Source organism: Rhinatrema bivittatum, chromosome 12 (genome assembly GCF_901001135.1).
Source record: "Rhinatrema bivittatum chromosome 12, aRhiBiv1.1, whole genome shotgun sequence".
Classification (NCBI taxonomy): domain Eukaryota; kingdom Metazoa; phylum Chordata; class Amphibia; order Gymnophiona; family Rhinatrematidae; genus Rhinatrema; species Rhinatrema bivittatum.
The window spans coordinates 30049341-30070852 of NC_042626.1; the positions used below are offsets into that span (position 1 = coordinate 30049341).

At 44.1% G+C, this 21512-nt stretch overlaps 1 protein-coding gene across 2 annotated transcripts in view; it reads left to right on the forward strand.

Moving 5' to 3' along the window:
* The first annotated feature begins 209 nt into the window (after window positions 1-209).
* PPP2R1B (protein phosphatase 2 scaffold subunit Abeta) overlaps window positions 210-21512 on the forward strand; it is a 40041-nt gene continuing 18738 nt past the window's right edge. The window contains exons 1-9 of one of the 2 annotated variants that reach the window (XM_029572952.1): window positions 210-394; window positions 1609-1699; window positions 2815-2915; window positions 10969-11201; window positions 12382-12529; window positions 12854-13009; window positions 13605-13719; window positions 18828-18898; window positions 20984-21118. In XM_029572952.1, the coding sequence (XP_029428812.1) occupies window positions 317-394; window positions 1609-1699; window positions 2815-2915; window positions 10969-11201; window positions 12382-12529; window positions 12854-13009; window positions 13605-13719; window positions 18828-18898; window positions 20984-21118 (1128 nt within the window). In that variant the 5' untranslated portion in view covers window positions 210-316. Of the gene's footprint in view, window positions 395-1608; window positions 1700-2814; window positions 2965-10968; window positions 11202-12381; window positions 12530-12853; window positions 13010-13604; window positions 13720-18827; window positions 18899-20983; window positions 21119-21512 lie in introns of those variants that run through there. The other variant, XM_029572953.1, reaches the window with a different exon arrangement.

A 21512-nucleotide genomic window follows, 5' to 3' on the forward strand; every position in this document is an offset into this window, starting at 1 on the left:
TAGTTCCATTGTTCTTGCAGGGTCAGGTTGATTCACTGCCGCTTTTTTACCCTATTGCAAGGCTGTAGTTTCTGCTTTTCACATGCAAGAATGATGGTTAAAAAAAACAAACCAGGCACACTCAAATCAGTCCTGAAAAAAAAAAAAGTAAACCGAGAGGCGGGGCGCGGCCCCTCAGCTCGAGCACAGGGACAGGTGTAACAGGAACAAGAGCTTCGGCACTTCCGGCTCCTGCAGTCGCCTGTGGGGAACCCCGTGCGCGCGCCGCACCGGAAGTGGGAGATTCTCTCTCTCTCTCATTCAATCTGGGCGGAAGATGGCCGGTGCCGACGGAGACGATTCTCTCTACCCTATTGCGGTCCTCATCGACGAGCTGCGCAACGAGGACGTGCAGGTAAGGCTGGGGGAGAGCCGGCTTGGTCCCTCCCCACCCACCGGCGCCCTGAGGGGGGGTTGCCTCGGTCCAAGTTCAAGAGGTAGAGAGGGCTGGGAAAGATGTTCTCAGGTCCTCGTTCCGGACGTCCGACCCCCTCCCCCCTCCCTTATACCGCTGTCGTTAACCGTGACGCGCTGGAGGGAGGCTGCTTATGTCGCTTCGCCCTCCCGCGTCTCGGGTACCCGGTTGCCAGATTGTAGGCAGAGTCAACTGCTCGGGGACTCGCCTGCCGCCTCCTCCCCCTCCCCCCAGCTTTCAGCAGTACTGTTTGTGCATCCACGGGTGCTAAAGCAGGTGGAACGGAACCCCCCCATGGTCCCAGACGAGCATTTTTTATTGTCTTTAAGCATTCAAAAAAGCATTAACCATCTACATGCTGGTTAACACTCTCCGATGAGTTTGCTTCAGATTTTGTGCTTGAGGTAATTTCCTCTTCTGGCAGCAAGCCTGGGCATCTTCAAATGATAATGGTTACTAGCACGGGAAATACATTAGTCAGTTGATTTCGTAAATAATTATTTATGGGCAGCCGGTCACAATGGTACTCTATGGAGGAAAAGAGAACCTCAGATGAGTTCAGTAATGATGAAATGATTTAATCTATAACAGTCTGTTAGTAACTTTAGACTTGTACCGGTCACTTTGTAATGTTAATGTAAGGGGCGGGGGTAGAGGCAGATTATTTCTTGTGAAGTACTGCGTGAAACGTGCTATAATATTCTTTGCTCATTTGCCAGGGTAGTCTGGCTTACTTATCATTTGAGACTATTGCTGTACGTGTTATAAACTGTAGAGCTATCTATTCTGCAGCAGTTTGCTTTATGCTGGAATAAAAATTGTCAATATGCTATACTTTGACAGAAATTACATTTAACAAGAGCTTGAAAGCTATAAAAAAAAATCCCAAACAAAACTTCAGGTGACTATTATAAATTAATGATGATGTCATTATTCATCTCAGTTTGGGGGTGAGAATTTTTCATTCGATTCTAAAATTAACTTGTCCCTTAAGCTTTGTGTAAATTCCTGAGTCATGTTGATAAGATGCCTTTAGTATGGAAGGCTGTTTAAAAAGTTTCCTGTATTTGATCCAACAAACAATACAGATGCTGATTGGTCATTTAATGTTTCCAGTTCACTTGAGTGCTTTATTTCCCCTTGCTTTCTTTTAGTTGCGTCTGAATAGCATCAAGAAGTTGTCAACGATTGCACTAGCCCTGGGAGTAGAAAGAACTCGCACTGAACTTTTGCCATTCCTTACTGGTAAAGATCTGTTTTGTTTGAGTTTTCTTGAAGCGTGTAGTAGTTGCATGCTTACCAGTTGATGAATGTGCTGTTTAATCTGAATTCCTGTCTCTGCTCAATGGCAAACTACTAGAGAGGCTTAACGTAACTAAAGTAATATTGGACAGCGGGTGTTAGTTTAGGCCAGTGTTTCCCAATCTTTTCAAACTCAGGGCACACCTACATTAACAAAAATGTGCCACTCTAGCCTTCACGAGATGGGTAGTGCAGACATTTTGATTCATATGGTCAAAAGAAGAACTAGGGAAGCACTGAAAGTCCTACCAGTCGCTCTTCCAAATTTTAAAACAAAGGGAGAAAAGGGGCAGAGAGACACAACCCATCACAGTAGACCAGCTCTTATGTACAAGTGCAGGAGGAAAGAGAAGTCTGTCGCATGTGGCTGCCAGAGCTCCTCCACTGCTGCTACTCCAACACTCATAATGAGCATGCACTAAGCACAGGATGTAACTTCCTGTCTTACCAGCCTTAAAGGAAAGTCAGAGGCTGGAATGACTCAAAGGAGGAGGCTCATGAAGTAAGAGATGAGGTATTGTGTGTGCTGCACAAAGCAAGATTCAGCTGTACATGCTGCCCATTAATCATCACACTCCAGGGCTCATATTGTAACTAGGAAGAGGCATGCATGATTACACAGGTTCTCAGAAAGGAGCTCTTACATGTTTAAGAGTCAGAGCTGGAGGTTGCTAGCTGCTGTGAGATGCTGAGAGCAGAGGCCAGGTACTGGCCTGGATTTGAGCATCAGCATTGGTGGTTTTTCCATGGCACAGCTGATCAAGATCTAAGGCATACTGGTTTAGGCTTTTGAGCCAGTAGAGCTAGAAATCTGTACTAATTCAATGTTGCATCGCTTTCTTTTTTCCAGCCTTTTGTTAGGTACCTGTAAACATTTGGAATTTTTATGAACTTGATATTTGAAAAATATAATTTGTCTGTTTTGTTGATTTTTTTTTTTGAGTCCTAATTGGGATGAAATTCAGTTTCATCATGAGTATGTAAATTTTAATTTGATGTTTCAAGCCTTTACCATTTTGTGGCTGAAGTCAATTTTTGGTGGTGGTTTTTCTCTTTAGATACCATCTACGATGAAGATGAGGTGCTCTTGGCTCTTGCTGAACAGCTGGGAAGTTTCACTGTCCTTGTAGGCGGCCCTGAATACGTCCACTGTCTGCTGGTGAGTGATCATGTGCCAAGGAAGTTCTCATCACTGGTGCACAGTCCAGGTAACTTCATTGGCCGCGAGCATGACCACACTGCTCTCATGTTAATCAGTATTTTCAAAGGATTATACGCAGAATTCTAAAATATAGAGCAACTACAGTTAAGAAATTGGTCTGCTTGCTTGGATAAGCAATTGAGCTCTACAGCTGTGATAGTCAGTCAAGAGTACATAGTTTTCATTGAACGCTGTAGCCTGAATTTACTAATTCTGTTGCTATGTTTCTCTTAGTTATTAATTTTGTACCTGAGGATTGCAGTTTTGTGTGTTTGATTTTTTTTCAATATGTACTTATAGCGTTTCCTCTCTACTTTTATCTTTAAATAATGTGATGATAGCATAGTAATATTGTTCATAAAAGGTCAGCAGGCCAGTGTGTTTTCCTTAGGCTGGAGATGCTGCAGAGAGGGAATGTTGATAGTGGACTGGCTGGGTTTGTTTAAGTGTTCAGGGCTCTGTAAGGAGCTGTGGTTTGTGTGTCTCAGATGAAGTCTGTTGCTGCAGTGGCTTGAGTGGATGGGAGAATAAATAAGGTGGTCTGTGAAACCCCCCAAATGAAGGCATATGGCTCCTGAGCCCACTTAAGGCTAGCTTCAGTTTTTTCTGGAAGCACAGAAGGAATAGGAGGAAGCTGCCAGACCAAAACAAATTCAGAAAGGAATGTAGTTTTATTAGTGTTTGTCATGGATTTTCAGACAGCTGGCTCTATATCATTTTTTTAATCCTTAGATTTAGTTTCTTAGCACCAAACAAATATTTTGTTTTGGTTTTTTTTTGCCCTTTCTGCCTTTTTTTTTTTTCTTTTTGAGCTTCTATTTTCTCTTTTGGTGGTCTCTACTGTTTCCCTTTCCCTAGATGGCATGCCCAGGTGGTTTGGGAGACCCTTTCCAGCCTGATGGCGGGAGGAGTGCATCCTCTGTATCCCTCATTAGCCAGTCCCAAAGGACAGGAGATGGGAATCTGGCTCCCCCACACTACCGTACGGTTTGTCACAGGCATCCCTGTAAGGTTCTATTGTACATAATGTTTCTATGTTCTGCATTTGCCTCCTTAAAAAAACTTCTGGTCATTGCTAGACTTTTGCAGAAATGATACCATGTTAGTAGCCCATTATTTTGTTTGGTTGTGCGGACTGTCCTGTTGCACCTTGTTGTAGTGATCAAAATGGGAATCTGCAAAACAAAATAGGGTCTAGATTCGGCCACCATGGTTTTTAATCCTTAGTTAAAAATCTTTAAAGTAATTCCTTCAAGTCAAAGTATTCACAAGTATGATCAGTCTTGCAGCCCAAACATTCATGTGATAATTCAAGCATCCATGAAAGTAGTTTCCCTTTTTAATATTCGTTAAACTTGAATGGCAATTTTTAAAAAATATCTGCTTAATTTCCTACGATTGAGTCCGCACACCTTGTAATCGCACTTGGGCCAGTGTAGAAAGGTGCGTTTGCCCAAACACTCTTGAACACAAGTTTTGTGAATGTGAACCTCACTGCCGATGCAGCAAGGAGTTTTATGCTTACAGAATGAGCGTTCAGCTCAACGTCCTTGCATGGAAAATCTATGCATATGAGGGCATTAAGCCTTCCCTCCCCATGCAGAGAGGTGCACTGGCCGAGCACACATTTTCTTAACACTAGAGACTTTATCCTGGTCAGAAATGGAGTAAAGTTTCTAATGCTGGATCTGCCTCCAGGGCTCCTCCACTACCTGTGAGGATAATGTGTTTGTTCATTTTTTAAAGTTTAACGTGGCCAGATAGCTGGCTTAGGAGCACAATTAAAGAGCTGCTCCTATATGCGCTCTCCTGTTCAGCTCCTCCCCTCCCAAGGTAAAATGTGTGGTCAGCTGTGCTGAACACACAGTTTAACTCCCGATGCATTAGCATAGCATCGGGAGATAAAATAAATTTTCGCCCTGTGCATTAAAACTGTGCTGCAGTTCAGCATACAGGCTCTTAACACACAGGTTTATTGCATTGGCCTGCCTGTCTCTTTAAAAGTGCATGCAGGGTCAAAACAGTTTCTGAAGCCTCAGTTTACAGCTTTTGGATTGCACATGTTCATACAAAAGGATAAATATATGTCCAGATTGGTATTCTGAATGCCAGATCAGCATTAACATAGCCAGATCACCTAGTATGAGGTGTGTGTGTGTGTGTGGGGGGGGGTCCCCTTCATACATTCAGAGTTCCTTCCGAGTATTCTGGAAGGCTGCGATTTCTGTAAGATTAAAATAAAACCTGCCCAAATGGATCTTTGTAACACGATTCAAGTCTTTCTATATTTGGCTCCTGGTGGTCTAATTGACGTCAATAGCATCTGTCCTCAAGCACAGCCTACATAGTAGATGAGTCAGCATGAGGTACTATGTGAGTCTTTCCGCTCTTGTCTTTCTTTCCCTCTCTGAAGCTAAGAAGATCACTTGTGTTCATCCCATCTGCTGTATTGGAGTACCATCGGGGGCCCTGGATTTTGGCTTTAGTCCCAAACTAGTGTCTTCTAGCTGGCAGTACTATGCATTGCTGCTGTGTTACTGGTTCATTTAGAAACTAGTAATGTAATATGTAGCTCATTAACAGATGCCACTGCCTAAGCTTTGACTCCAGGAGCTACATCCATGTGTTCTAAAATGGGGTTTCCCAACCCCCTGGGCCTTCAGAGCTGATCAGGTGTGCCTCGAAAAGTCACCTCTACTTGATGCTTAGAATCCAGGCCAGCAGCTGGGCTCTGCTGTCAGCACAGCAACAAAAGTCACTAGCAATGGCTCTTAACACTGTCCTCAGAAAGGAAGTCCTATATGTTTTTATCATGCGCACCTCTTCCTAGCCGACTGCTTGAGCCTTGGAGTGTGGTAATCAATGGGAAGCATGCAGGGCATGGATACGTGGGCTCCACTTTGTGCGTTGCACAGCACTTCCTCCTTTTGAATTCTTTTAGCCTCTGTCTTATCCCCAAGATGAGAGCCAGGGAGAGCATGCACTGGATAGTAGTCATTCTTGAGTATGGTGAGCAGCAGCAGCAGTGGAGGAGCTCTTGAAGCTGCCCGTACTACACAGATTTCTTCCTCCTCCTGCACTTGTATGTTGATGGAACGGGCCCAATGTGATGAGTTTGTGTCTCTGATCTCTCTCCCTTTGTTTTAAAATTTGGAAGAGAGACTGAGTCTTTTTTTTTTTTTTTTAGTGCTTCCCTCACTCTTCTTTTGACTATATGCATCATCTTCATGTCCATATGGGCATGCCAAACAACATTTTTACGAGTATACTTTGGCCTTGAAAGGTTGGAAAACACTATTCTAAAAGTTTACAAACAAGCCAATGAAGTTGTCTGACTTCAGAAGTTTTATAGTTCATTGGACTTGCATGTACTTCAGGTGCATGCATATTTCAGTTTAATGCACACATGCTCCATGGCCAGTTGTGTTTTTTTTTTACCTGCATCTCAGGATATGCTTTGAAGATGATTTTCAAGGGAGTCTAGCTAGATAACCGACCTCGATTCCTCTGAGTGAAAATGGCCTCTTTCAGAGCTGGCATATATATACCTACAGCAAAAAAAAAGGGCTGTCCTGGGTCCCGGCAAATGGCATGTGTAGAATTAATTCCAAATCTTTGTATGATTGCTTCTACCTGTCCAGTGCCTCCAGAAATAGCAAATATTCACAAGTGCCATTGGTTGCCCCCCTGTGACATAGTAAGAGCAAAGGGCCGTCGGCGCCATTTAGATTACTGGCAGCTGACGGCCCAAGTGCAGGAGATCCCTCCCGGACCCCCGCTGGACCACCAGGGATTTTTGGCAGGTCTTAGGGGGGGATCAGGAGGGTGGAGAGTTGTAGCTAGTTTGTGTTTGGGTTGTTTGTTTTTGTTTTTTTATATCTGCTCCATAAGATGCACAGACATTTTCCCCCTACTTTTTGGGGAAAAAGTGTCTTATGGAGCGAAAAATATGGTTAAAAAAAAGGAAATATAACAGACATGTAAGACCTGTGCCTGCTTTTCAGCATTGTCGATCACAATTTGCAGGGTGCTGGGGGAGAGGAGCAATGAGTGTTAGTCTGCTTGGGGAGTGGAGCAGGAGGTTCACTCGTACGGTCTGTTGACATACGGCGTTTTTTTTCTACCCTCCGCATGGTTGGCCTTAATGGCGCTGGGTGCTCAGCATGTGCCTACTTCGGGGCATGGGAAATTATGCAGGTCCTGCGGCTTGGATCACGCACGGCTTAACTCAGCCACGCTTTGCAGTCGGGGAACCCTCCTCAGAACCGGCAAATGGCAGGAGATTTACCTGCTCACCGGGGTCTATCAGGAATCCTTTGGGGGATTTTGCCAATTCTGTTAGGCTGCACATGGCAGAGAGCCCTTGGCACTGCGGGAGGCGAGTGATTTCCCCTCCCCCACTGTTAGTGAGGGTAGACTAGCAGAGGGATGACTTGCTGCCAGATGAGGATGTTACAGATGACTGGGTCAGTGAGGTGGAAGAACTTTTCACGGAGTTTGTTTTGCTAATGCATAAAGCTTTCTGGCCAGGAAAAGTGCAAAAGGCAAGCAAACCTGAAATCTTGGAGTGCATTGGGGGTCTAAAAGAGCGAAAAGGTCCCCGGCCAGAGGGTTGGGGGATCTAATCTGTGCTCTAGGGCTTAGTTGGTCCTTTGGAGTCTAAGGAAGAGCTGGGTGACCTAGGATATGATCCCATAGGGGATCCTGCGGATGACGCTGTGAAAAACCTTTGGGGAACTTCCAGCAGATGGCATGATGGAGGGGGACCTGGACAGATTCAAGGATTTTTCAGGTCCAGAGAAGGTCCTGATTGTGGAAGGAGATGACACAAGGGTGGTCCACCTGTTTCGCAAAGAAGAGTTGACTCCTATTTTCCTCTTGCCTTGAAGGAGCTAGATATTTAGATGATTCAGATAATGAGGTAGTTTATCCAGTGCTGGAAAGCCTAAGAGGTCCACTGAAGGCTTTTCCATTGTCCAAGAAGATCAAGAAGTTAGTGATCTGTGAGTGGGATGCTGCAGAATCTGGACTTTAGGTTGCCAGGGTTATGGTGAAGTTAGATCCTTTGACGGAGGACACTTTACAGCTTTTGGCATTGCCTAAAGTGGATGTGGCTGTCTCCAGGAAGACGACCATCTCAGTAACTGGGTCGGCAGCACTAAAGGATGCTTAGGATTGGAAGCTAGAAATTCACCTTCAGGATGTTTGTTTTTGGCCTTAAGTCTCTGAGTGGCGATCTGTGGTACTTTGATGCAGAGAGCCTGTTTACGCTGGTTTCATTACTCAGGAGAAGAATTTGGACTCGTCTGGCGATGTTCAACAGGCGGCCCAGTTGGAGGATGGGGTCATGTATGTTGTCGACGCTTTGTATGATTTGATCTGGATTTCAGTCAGTGGTGTCCGCATGAAGGCTTCTTTGGTTGCGGTATTGGTCGGCAGATGTTTGGTCCAAGTCCCAGCTCTGTAATCTTCTCTTTAGGGAGAAACTTCTTTTTGGGAAGGATATGAAGCTTTTGGGGGAGTCGATTGGGAATAAGCTGCTGGAAGATAAGAGCAGTAATAGGTCTTTTCCAGTCTGCTCTCGTTTCTGGGATAGGAGATGTTTTCGTCCCAATAAGGATTCCTCGGTGACTTTGCAAAAGCCAGGATCTGGACAGCAGCAGTCTTTTCGGAGTTCTCGCCGGCCTCCTAGACATAGTTTTGGTCAGGGTACTGGAAGCAGTAAGTCCGCACAATGAAGCCAGGTTGGTCCACTCTTTCGAGGGACAGGTCGGGGGATAGCTCATGCAATTTTACAAGGAGTGGACCAGAATCACCTCTGATCGATGGGTGCTAAAGGTGATAAGAGACGGCAATGCCTTAGAATTTTCTCACCCCCATTAGGGAAGCTTTCGTAGTGTCCCATTGTGTGTCTTGTGGCAAGCGAGAGGCAGTACAGGATACATTGCTTTGTCTGCAAATGTTGGGGGCAATCATTCCGGTGCCGTCAGGGGAGCAGGTTCGAGGGTGGTACTCTATTTACTTCATGGTTCCCAAAAAAAAAAAGAGGATGTTTCATCCCATCCTCGATTTACAGAAAGTCATTGCTGGTACCGTGGTTCTGCATGGAGACTTTGCGAACTGAATGGCGGCTGTCCATCACGGAGAGTTTCTAGTCTCTTTGGACTTGACGGAAGTTTATCTACACATCCCCGTATGTGCAGATCATCGAAGATTTCTGCAGTTCATGATGCTACGGCAACATTTCCAGTTTCGGGGCCTTCCTTTCAGGTTAGCAATGATACTGCAAACCTTCATGAAGGTGATGGTCATTGAGGCGGTTTTCTATCGAGGAGGAGGGATCCAAGTTCAGCCTTATTTGTATGGCTAGCTGTCAGTTCAAAGGGTGATGGAGATGTTGCAGTCCCTAGGATGGGTAGTGGACCTAGCAAAAAGTCGCTTCATCTCGACCCAGAACTTAGGAGCAAGATTCGGCACCAGGCTGGGCAAGGTTTTTCTGGTCGTAGAGAGAATCTTGAGATTGCAGCCACAGGTAGTTAGATTTCTGCAAATGCAGATACCCAGGGCTTTGGACTACCTACAGGTGCTGAGGTCTATGGTGTCTACGCTGGACTTGGTCCCTTGGGCATTAGTTGCTCACTTGTGTCCCTTCCAGAGGGCACTCTTGATCCAGTGGAGTCCATTGTGAGAGAAATTTCTTCGATCTTTGCTGCTTTAGGAGCCCTCGAGGTCCAGTCTCTCATGGTGGCTGTCTTGTCCCAATTTGGAAAAGGGCGGTCTGCCAGGGGTGGACGGCCCAAGGACTGTGGTCGTCAGTAGAAGCGTCCAGGTTTATCAACCATTTAGAAACGAGGGCAGTTAGTTGAGCATTACTTAGTTTCCTTTCTCTCGTGGAGGGGAGAATGGTGAGAGTCTTCTCGGACAATGTGACAACGGTGGTTTTTATCATTCAGTAAGGTGGGATGAAGAGTCGGGTGTGGCTCTTGACCCAGGAGTTTTTTGTCTAGGCGGAGCAATATCTGGAGGGGCCAACAGCTTTGCATGTGGTTGGAATGGACAATGCGAGAAACCAGAGGTGGAATGATGTCAATGGAAATGGATTTTATTGATCAATTTATTGATAAAATCCATTTCCTTTGACATCATTCCACTTCTGGCTTTCTGCAATATTGGAACGACTTCTGTGTTGTTTTTTGGAATGAACAATGTACAGGTGGATTACCTCAGGCAACAATTGGGCCCAGGAGAGTGGGAGTTGTCAGAGAAGGCCTGGAACCTCATTTGGGCCAGGTGGGGCAATCCCCAGTTGGATCTGCTGGCATTGCAAAGCAATGCCAAAGTGTCGCCCCGGGAAGACAGAGGGTAGTTGATTTTTCTCTCGTTTGGCTTGGGTACAAGTCAGTACTGAGGGACTGCAGGTGGCACTCTTGGTTATGTAGCAGTACCTCAAAGGTTTTGTTCTCTGCCTCCATCTGTTGGTAGGGATGCAAAATCCCACTTGTCCGGACTGAGCTGTGGTACTTCAGGAACAAAAATTAGCAGGTATGAACCAATTTTCCTATGCAAAGCACGCAGGTGAATGTCTACCTTTTTATAGGCAGTTTTCAAAAGGAAGCAATTTGAATAGTTTCCCTTATGAAAAACAGCTGCAAGATCCGTGGATAGGGTAGTACCAGCATACCTTCCATCAATTTCGGCAACTGAAAATTACATCACAGTGAAATATTTAATACCCCATAGCTGATGCTGAATGACAGAACTAAATGAAGTCAACCGTAGGCAGCATGATTGGGAAAAGTAATTGATCTAAATTTGCTTTCAGGTCTGATTTGGCCATGAAGCCTTGCAAGATAAACTGGAAATTCATTACTCAAATGAAATTCAGATTGGTTGTAAAGATTCTAAATGGATGTATATTGGGTGGTTTTTTTTTTTTTTGTTTTTGTAAAGGTCCCAGATGTTTGCATACCAAAGCAATCCACCAGTTATCTCCCATTGTGTTCCCTCACAGCCTCCCTTGGAGAGTTTGGCGACTGTCGAGGAGACGGTAGTTCGAGATAAGGCTGTAGAGTCCTTGAGGAAGATCTCCCATGAGCATGCCCCTGTTGACTTGGAGGCGCACTTTGTGCCGCTGGTGAAGCGCCTGGCTAGTGGCGACTGGTTCACTTCTCGGACTTCGGCATGTGGCCTCTTCAGCGTGTGCTATCCCAGAGTCTCCAGCACTGTCAAAGCTGAGATCAGACAGTGAGTGGCTGAATCTTTTTTTTTTTTTTTCCTTCGGGTGGGCTGCAGCGAGTGTGTGGTGGTAACTGAAGGGCCACACGTGTAAAACTTTCCTTTTGTGTTGTACCTAAAAAGGAAAAGAACGAGAGGAGCTTTAGCTGCTGACTTATTCTTGGACCATGGTGACCTGGCCATTTTGATTGGCTGTTTTGAGGTTTGTATGTAAATGCACTCAAAAGAGCTTAATGCCCAGCCTTCTAATGAATAAGGGCTCATACAGTAATTCACATCACTGCTGCTTTATGCTAAAAAAAAAATATATATATAGATATATAGTAGTAAACATAGTGGCTTATTTTACAAGTTAACAATTTAAAATGGCTGTTAGTATACGGAATGCTATAGATAGGGGATTATTCAAAGGCATAAGAGTGGCTTGTGGTTTGGTTTGGTTTTGCTTGATAGTTTCTTACTCCAGTTCAAATGCAGCTGATCTCTGACGCTCCTCCCAAATGCTTTTAACTAACCCAGCCATCATAGTGTACTGCTTGGACAATGATCCACAGATCAAGGCTTCCTCTGCAACCCTTCTTGTGCCCAGAGTCTGGCCAGTGTGAGGGTAATTATCAAACTGCACAGAAGTGTAAAGTCTGTGAGTACTTTTCCCCCTGCAGACTTTTAAGTCAATTTTCAAAGGGAAAACGTTCCCTGTGTGTCAGAAAATGTCCATGCACAAACCTGCCCCTGTTTATGCCAGTGCATGCAATGTTTGAAATCCTAAAGTGCACATGTAAGTGATGACACACTGCCCTCAGGAATGCCTCCCCCATCTCTGGGTAAAAGTACCTGTGCGGTTGCAGTACATGGATACGTTTACCTGCAAGCAAGGTAGGGGGTTTTCAAAGAGCCTTGGAAGCTACCCTCCTTGTGCTGCACAGAGGCTTAAGTTAAATAAAATCCATGTACCATACAACACAGACAAAACAAGTAGACAAGATCCAAAAAATTCAAACTTATAATTAATTATGTCATCTTTGATTGCTCAGCTGAAAAAAGGACCAATGTGTGTTAAAGACTATTCCCATTGCAAATCTTATGCCCTTTTGGTGGAGGAGGTGGGGAAAGGACAAACCTGAGCCCTTTCTTCTGTTTTGGAATTAAACTTTGGGTTGGTAAACTGTCCTCTTTTGCATAATTACAGACACTTCCGCAGCTTATGCTCTGATGACACTCCCATGGTGCGCCGGGCTGCAGCCTCCAAACTGGGAGAGTTTGCGAAGGTTCTGGAACTGGAGTACGTCAAAAATGATATCATTCCGCTATTCACCAACCTGGCTTCAGATGAGCAGGTAACTAGAAGCTCGGCAGACCTCTCTCTCGCTGGGTTTGTTCATGTTGACTGGTGTTCTGGGAGAGGTAAACAATTTAAATTGGGGGTGGCCAACTTCGAGCCTTGAGAGAGCCACAAACCGGTCAGGTTTTTTCAGGATATCCACAATGAATATGCTTATGAGAGATTTGTATGCATGGCCTCCATTATATGCAAATCTATCTCATACATATTCATTGTGGGTGGCTTTGAGAACCCGTGTTGGCCACTCCCCCGATTTAGATCGATTGAATGCTTGTCCGCATCCTGCTTCACTTTTGACTCTTTGCATCTGTTTCATCAGGACTCCGTGCGTCTGCTGGCAGTGGAAGCCTGTGTCAGCATTGCCCAGTTACTTCCAGAGGAGGACCTGGAGGCTCTGGTGATGCCTACACTCCGGCAAGCTACTGAAGACAAATCGTGGCGTGTTCGCTACATGGTGGCAGACAAATTTTCTGAGGTATGAAGTGGCATGCGCAGGGCAGATGTCGGCGTGTGTTTTCCTGTGTGTTTGGGAAGGCATAATGGGCCATGGCTGTGTGGCTTGTCACATGTTCTGCTTCAGAATAAATTTCACATAAATGTGTTGCTCATTCTGGTTTGAACCAGTTCTGCTGAGTTTATATTTAAATTTGCCTTCCGTTTTCACTTCTTGGTGAATAGGAGCTCTGTAGCTGAAAACATTCAATTTTTCAACTCTGTTTAAAATCTAAGCATTTAAGAAATTGGAGGGTCCGTGCATGTCAGGTCCAAGAAGGAATGGAGTTTGTGGTCCCCAAATGAGTGACAGTGATGGCTAGGTTATAAAGGAGACGAGGGCAGTAGGGAACCCCAGGTTGTTGTGGCTGGAAACTGAAAGGAGCCAGAGGGAGCTGTTGGGTATTTTTGTATTGGTGAAAGAAATCAAGCTTTTAGATTCTCTTTATTCTAAGAGAGGTTTATGCTCCATTAGATCACAACAATATACTTTTAATAAATTATTTGCTTTCATGTACTGATCTCTTATTTTCAGAAGACAACTGTAACTGTTGTGTGAACTGTAATTTTTTTTCTAGCTTCAGCAAGCAGTGGGTCCAGAAATCACCAAAAATGACTTGGTCCCAGCATTTCAGAATCTTCTTAAAGACTGTGAAGCTGAGGTTAGAGCGGCTGGTGCTCATAAAGTGAAAGGTTCGTGATGATGTCTGTGCAAAAGCATATTCCGCTCATGATGCGCTCCGGTAGTCGAAAATACTGTACCTGTCGTACCTTGGCTCTCAACATTCTTTGCTCCCACTATTTGACTATTACCTCCTCCAGGACTGCCTTGTCTGCATGACGTCTCTTGGTAGATTGTTAGCTTGCATGATAGTCACTCTGCTTAAACAATCTTACAGCTGTCTGGCAAAATCACTTTTGTCAGACTAGAACGGGTTTTCTTATTTCAGAGCCACTCTATAATTATTTAGAGGGCTATTTGATATCAGCCCACATAAGTCGGCAAATATGTGCATAAGTTATACCCGTATTGAAAATTATCCCACCAAAACCATCTGCACACAATTACACTTGATGTATGTATACAAAATGTTTCTCATACACTTAAAAAAAAAATAATTCAAAAGAGCGGGTGTGTAAGTCCAAACCCTTCCTTAGCTCCATCCCTGGAAATGCTTCTACTCAGTCTGGGTAAACTTAACATGAGATCAGGACAGGCCCACATAAGTTTACTCACATATTGGGTAGGCAGGCAGTTTTATAACCAGCCTGAAACTGAGACCATTCTAATTGACACAAGGCCTCAAAATTCCTTCCAGACCCTAATGTTTGCTAAAGAAGTTGATGTCATCCTGACTTTAATCGCCGCCTCCTAATAGCCTCTCAAGAGCCAAGCCACAAGACAGAAGTGATTCCACCTGATCCAAGCAAATCCAGATCCTGATGGAAGTCGCCTTGGCACCTGGCTGAGCCCCAGGGGTCCCTCTTCCATACATACCACAGGTGTCAGGGCCGCTCCAAGGCTACTAGACTTACTGGGCCCCAATGCCTTTCTATCCATTGTAAGACTCTTCCTATCAGAGGCCAAGGTGGAAACACACAAAAAAGAGAATCCTGAGGCCAAGGTCAGACAAGGCATCCAGGTCTTCCGATCCTGTCTCTCTTCTGCAATTGAAGAATCTCAAAGCCTTGGTGTTCACCTTTGTTGCCATCAAATCCAGCAGATGTTTCCCTCACCGGACTCCAATGATTGCTGGCCGACTCCCATTCGCTGGGGTCTAGCCTGTCCCTGCTCAGTCTGCCTGCACGTTCTCATCCCAGTAATATGAGATGCCAAAAGAGTCCTCAAATAATGCTCTGCCCACCAGAATAATGCCCCCCACTCTAAGGTCACCACTGGGGTTCTGGTTCCTCCTTGCTTATGTACTCTACTGCTGTTGCGATGTCTGATAGTACTCTCACCACCTTCTCTCTGACCAGAGACTGAAATGACAGCAAATTCTTCCTAATTGCTCTTGTCTTTAATCAGTTGATGGACCAGGAAGCTTCAATTATCTAGTCCAGAATCTCTAAATCCATCCTTTTGGATAGATTGTCTTACAAGAACCACCAGGAGTGACCGACCCTGGTCTCTTTGCTGAAGCGGCAAACTGACTTTGTAACTTTGCAAGTGTGGATTTCATTGCGAGAGAAGAGCCCTCTGCAATGGTCTTATACTAGCTGCAGACCAAGAAACCAGATCTAGAGTCCATGCCAGTGATCCCAGTACTTGAAGGTGATCACAAGCCACAATTCCTGACAAACCTTAAACTTTAATCTTCTTTCCATTATAAGAAACACTTTTCCTTCCCTTGTCTTGACATGAGGGCCCTGAGAAGGATGTAGTTTGATCTTGGGGAAAAATTGGCCACCCTGCAGACTGAGCGTTGACTATCTTCCCTTGACTTTGCACGAATCAGTCAGTTATCCGCTATGGATGCACCATGATTCCTTCCCTTCGAAGAGCCACTGCAACTACCACCATCACTTTTTGAAAGCGTGCGCAGAGCTGTCACTAGCCCAGACAGGGAGTACCTGAAACCTGGAAGAGCTCCCCTTACAACAGCAAACATGAGAAATCTTTGATGATCCCTTCAGGTGGGAATATGAAGATCCAAAGCACCAGAAACACCTCTGGCCATAGCACCATAGTTACCAAACGGAAGTCTCCGTGCAAAAATGGGGCACCCACAAGTATGCATTTATCTTTTGTCAAGTCCAGAATAGGCTGAAATGTGCCTTCCTTCTTTGGTACCACAAAACAAAAAGGAATAACGACCCAGACTTTTCTCCTTCTGGCACGAGAACTACTGTTGTCAAATGGAGAAGACAATCTGAGTGGATCTCGGTTTCCAGCTTTACTTGAGATGCACAAGGGGGACACCATGAAAGCACTCACCATTGGGCATGCAAAATCAAAGGCATAATTGTCTCTTAAAATGGAAAGGATCAATTATTCAGTAGTTATTTTGGTCCACTCTTCATAAAATAAGGTCTGTCAACCCCCCCCCCCCCCCCCGCCCCCTGGTTTGAATGATTGAAGAATGGGCCATCCAAGCTTTATTGAGAACTCTTAAGTTCTCCTGAATTGGTGTCCTCCCTTTCCCTAACCGTTGCTGAGATGAACTCTTCCCTGGATTATAGCATCTGGCTTCTCTAAACTTCTGCCTATTGGGGAAACCTCTTTTGAGCCTATTTGGGTTTATTCTCGGGCAATTTATGGGCCTTGGATTTGCCCAGATGCTTAACCAACTTCTCTAGATCCTCCCCAAAGAGCAGCCTTCCTTGAAAAGGAAAGTTACCCAGCTGGGATTTTGACCAACATCTGCTGCCTGTTTGCAACGCTTCTATAATTCTGTCACTGAGGATGCCATGAGGTCCATATTCAGCTACTGTGTGGCTTGGCTTGTTAGGGTAAATCTATGCAGCTAACTTAGCCTGTGTATTCAGCAGTGCGGGTGCACCACTGAATATACCCAGTTATCTTAAAAGTTAGCCGGATAGGACTAACTTGTCCATCTATGGCTCAACCAGAGTTAACTGGCTAACTCAGCTTCATCCTGTAATGCCCTCGTCCTGCTCGCTTGCCACTCAGCTGGCTAACTATTAACTGGATAAGTACTTATCCAGCTAAGTGACAGCTGCTGATCCCAGGCAGATATTCAACTGCCACCACTTAACCAGCTGAGTGGTGTTGAGTATCTGCCTTCATATTTCTGGCCAAAGGGTGAATTAAATCTTATGAGGCATTTGCAATGAAGGCTAGACCAGCTTCCAGCTTTTCTGCCTCTCTATCCGAAAGCCTTTCCTCTGCACCAGACACTGGAATCTGTTGCACCCAGCGTAACTGTGCCTGAGCCGTGAAAGCAAAGGCCAAAACTTCAACTCCTCATTTAAGGTGAATTTCCATCTTCTAGTCTTGAGCATCCTTAAGAGCTTCACGGCCTTTCACTGGGATTGTTTTCTTAGTGACTGTGGACTCTTGAGCATTTAGCTTGGGCAACTCAAAAGATCCAAGCCCTCTTCAGGGTACCTTTGCCATGGTTCTGCCCACTTTCAGGCTATTCTGCAGAGACAAAAGCTTTTACTGATGTATGAAAAGGACCTCTAAGCCCCTCTAAAATGGGATTTCCACCTTAATCCATCTGGACTGGTCTGGTAGGACTTAAGGAAAGGAAATTATTTATGTATTTAGGCGTTTTCTATACCGTCGTTCCAGAATAAGATCATGACTGTTTACAAAATCAGCATTCATATTCTGAGCCAGCATTCATAATCTAGGTCAGAACCACAGCATATATCTATTCATGTTTGTAGATATTCTTGGTCAACATGACACATTTATAGACTTCATATTCGTACATTTTCAAAGTCGCATTACAGCGAATGCAGATTCTATTTCTACTACCTATACACTTCAATCTTTACTTATTACTCACTTCACCACCATTGCCTCTGGTATTGGCATTGAGGTTTTCAGTATATTGGTATCTTATATTAAATCATAACCTTTTCTAAAGAGCCATGTTTTCAGTTCACGTTTGAAATTTTTTTTCTTATTTGGTGTAATGACTCTGGAAGGGAGTTTCACAGCTTGGGGCCTGCTAAGGAAAACGTTTGGTCACTTATTTTGTATTAGGTGTGTGTTCTGAGTAGAAGGCACCATTAGAAGTCCTTTATTTTGTGATATTGGGGTTAATACTTCATAATGAATTCTGGAATGTATAGGAAGCCAGTGCAGTGCCATTAACAAGGGGGGGGTGATATGTTCAGATTTCCTTATTTCTAGTAATAGTCTAGCAGAGGCATTTTGGAGTAACTGTAGTGGTTTTAGTAAGCTTGAAGGTAGGCCCTAGAATTAGGGAATTGCAGTAGTCTTAAGTTTGAAAATAGTGTTTGTAAGACTGTGTGGAAATCCTGTATTGTTAGAGGTTTCAGCCGGTGTATATTCTCAGCTTGGTGTAGCCTGTTTTTATTAATTTGCTTATATGCTTCTTCATGGTGAAGCTCTCCTTGATTTGTATTCCTAGGTCTTGCACTTGATCTGAGGGAGTGATGATGATAATCCTAGGTCTATCATTTGCAGTTTGATTATTGTATCTCTCTAACCACACAATTTCAGGTTTTTTTGAGTTTAGAGTTTCAGTTGAAAGTTTTTGTTGTATTTCCTTCATATGTTGACAGGGACGACACAGTTTGTAGTTGTAGAATTGAATGTCGTCTGCATATAGGAAGAAGTTGATTCCTAGATTTGCCAATAGTGCGCATATAGGCAGCAAATAAATGTTGAATAAGGTGGCCGAGAGAGCTGACCCTTGCGGGACACCTGTATCAGTTGGGAAGGTGTCTGATATTTGTCAAGTTTGACTTGAAATGTCCTATTTTTTAGGAAGGAGGAGAATCATTTGTTGCCATTTCCGTCTTTTCCAATTTCTCTCAGTTGGTGGTATAGCAGGGAGTGTGTCGAATGCTGCTGTAAGATCTATCAGAACCAGGATATATGATTCATTGTTGTCAAATGCCTGGAGTACAGGGTGGGCTAAGGAAATGAGAAGAGTTTCTGTTGAGCGGTTTTTCCTGAATTAGTATATTATCGACTTCTAGGTGATTCTCTAATTGTTAACATTGCTTTTTCTAGGACTTTAGCGTTGAAAGGCAGGTTGGATATCTGTCGGTAATTGTCCTGGTTTTATTTTTTAGGATTGATTTAATTACAGCATTGCAGTTATGTTTTTTCTTTTGTTTGTTTTCTGCCGCACCAGAGTTTTGTGAGAACATGCCAGTGGATGGTAGAGAGACTCTGATAATGAATCACATTCTTCCCTATGTGAAGGTAAGACTCTTGCTTGTTAATTTAGCGGCTAATGCATGAAGTTCATTTGTAACTAGCCCAGACTAATCATGCCACTTCCATTCTGCTGCTTTATTCCCCTGAGAAAATGTTATTGTTTCTGACGTGCATGCAGAATTTCACCTTATGTCTACTTCCGAATTAATAACAAGTGATCATATGCTTTCAATGAGGATGATGCTGGTTGTTTCAGCTGGCAAAGAATAAATAGCAGCTGAATTGGTTTACTTGATTATAAACAGTTTGCCCTGTGAAACCGCCAATAAACCGTTTTGGAGGTTTTTTTATTTATTGTAACTGCCCAAAACCCCTAATTGTCTTAAAAATGATCAAAATTTGGAATTTATGAATGCCCAGGATCAGATATTCCAATTATAAAGACATTGGATTCAATATTTTATATTCTTCTCCAGCAATTGATCCCTCCCAAGGATAAACACATCCTTTTATACTGCATATATCTTTAAACTGTATACAATATTGTGTTCTCAAAAGCTGAATTATAGAGGTGGGGGGAGATGATAGCTGCAAGCCATGATGATCTGACTCCCAGCACCTTTTTCAAACTTAAAATTGAGAAGCATCAGGTAGTTAAAACAGGTGTCATTGTGCTGCGACATGAGCGAGACACACCAGAGAGCCAAAGTGGATGCCAGAAGAGGATTATGCCTTCGTTTTGGTAAAGCATGGGAGATGGGTAGTGGGCTTGGCGGTGAGGCATGTGGTAGGGCCTGGTGTGAGATGTCTTCAACAACTATTAGAGCAGAAAGATCACTGTCGCTGAGCTCTGAGGTGCTCCCATATTTCCCTAGCTTTCACTGACTTTACAAAAAGGGATTCTCCAATGTAGAGGCGAGCGTCAAATTTAAAACGAACTCTCGGTAATAGCAGATAAGACTCCACCACAGTATTCGAGCAATGCATTAATGAACTAGTAAAGGAGACTGCAAAGCTGAAAGGCAGAGGGTGAGCAGCAACATGCATGTTCTGAGAGCAAGAGAGAGGCTGGGGAGAAGACCTAATGACCATTTTGGGGGTGGGGGGGAATTGCATCTGCAGTTGGTCCTGGGGGCCAGTAAGCAGGAGGTGACAAACAAAAGAGCTCATGAGGCATGGCCCTGAGGATGGCTCATCAGACAAACCCCGACCAAATCATTTCTGCTTCCATTCCAAGCAGATGAAACAAAGGAACCTGGAGCACATGGAGTACAGAGATGTGGGGGGGGGGGGTGGAAATAGTTTTCCAGGACCTGTCTCAGCATCTGCATTTCAGGAATGTGACACATCACTGGGTATTACCTCTTTCGACTGACCTCGTGTGAAAGAAGGAGATACTACATCTCGGATGTTAGAGAGGCTTGAACTTGCAGAGCAGCTGGCCAGCAGCAAAAACAAGATAGCAGTTTGACTCGCGATAGCATGCTGATGGGCAAAGATAACTTCACACCATAGGAAATTCATGTGTCTCAATCCCTCAGAGCAGCAGCCGATTGAATGGGAGGAAAGAACCACGTTTTGATCTGTGATCTAGGCATGGAAATGTTCAGCCAGGCAGGGGAGCTACCCTGGCAACCTCTTTATGACATTAGTGACTGCCTTGCATAAGGCGGAGATGTGAAATATTTCGCTGGACCCCTGGGGTAGGGGGTTTAATAGCTAGGGGGTACAGCCTTAGTAATTTAGAGGAATGCTGTGGGGCAGGACGTAGCCTTGGTGTAGGAGGACACTGTGGAGAGGTATGCTGGGAAGGGGAGGACAGAGATTTCTTTGTTAGTGTTCACTAATGTGGTTTGACTTGTTCTTGAAAAGTTGTTTTCCTGGAAGAGCCATAATCGCTTCATACCTATCTGTGGTGGGGTATTGTATAAAGCCCTAAATAATGGGCCCCTAGAGATCAAACAGGACTAAAGTTATTTTTTTATAATTTAAAAAGCCTACTTGTATGTCTCCTTTCTCTATCTCCTTATGGTAGCTAGTTTCCATTAAAAAAAAAAAACAAACAACCAATTTCACCTCTTGTAGTGTATCTGGAAAGCAGTTGATCTTTTTGCTACATTTTTGTTTTAGGAATTGGTCTCTGACACAAACCAACATGTGAAATCTGCCCTAGCTTCAGTAATTATGGGATTATCCACCCTATTGGGAAAAGATAACACCATTGAGCACCTTCTACCTCTCTTCCTTGCTCAGCTTAAAGATGAGGTAAGGCTGGAATGAATAATAAAACCGTATCCGAAGAAAAACAATTGCTCAATCCATTGGCTATTAACATGGATGTAGCATCAATTTAATGGTGTGAGATCAGCTGTTGAGGAGCTCTTGTGTCTGGAGCTCCTAATTTTAGATCCATAAACTGTCTTCACTAAAGTGTTTTGGGAGGGTGCCTTTATTCTATTTAGTCTGATCTTGAGCTCTGTTCCTTTAGCATGACTTTCAGTGTGTTCTTCATATTTACGCATCATTTGTAGGCCAAGCAATTCAGCAAGCTTGGAGGACAGAAGAAGCATAAATGTCGTCATGATTGAATTGTAAAGAAAATAGATCCATAATATCATTGGAGGCAAACAGGGACTGTTAATTGCTAATTTTGTGGGGG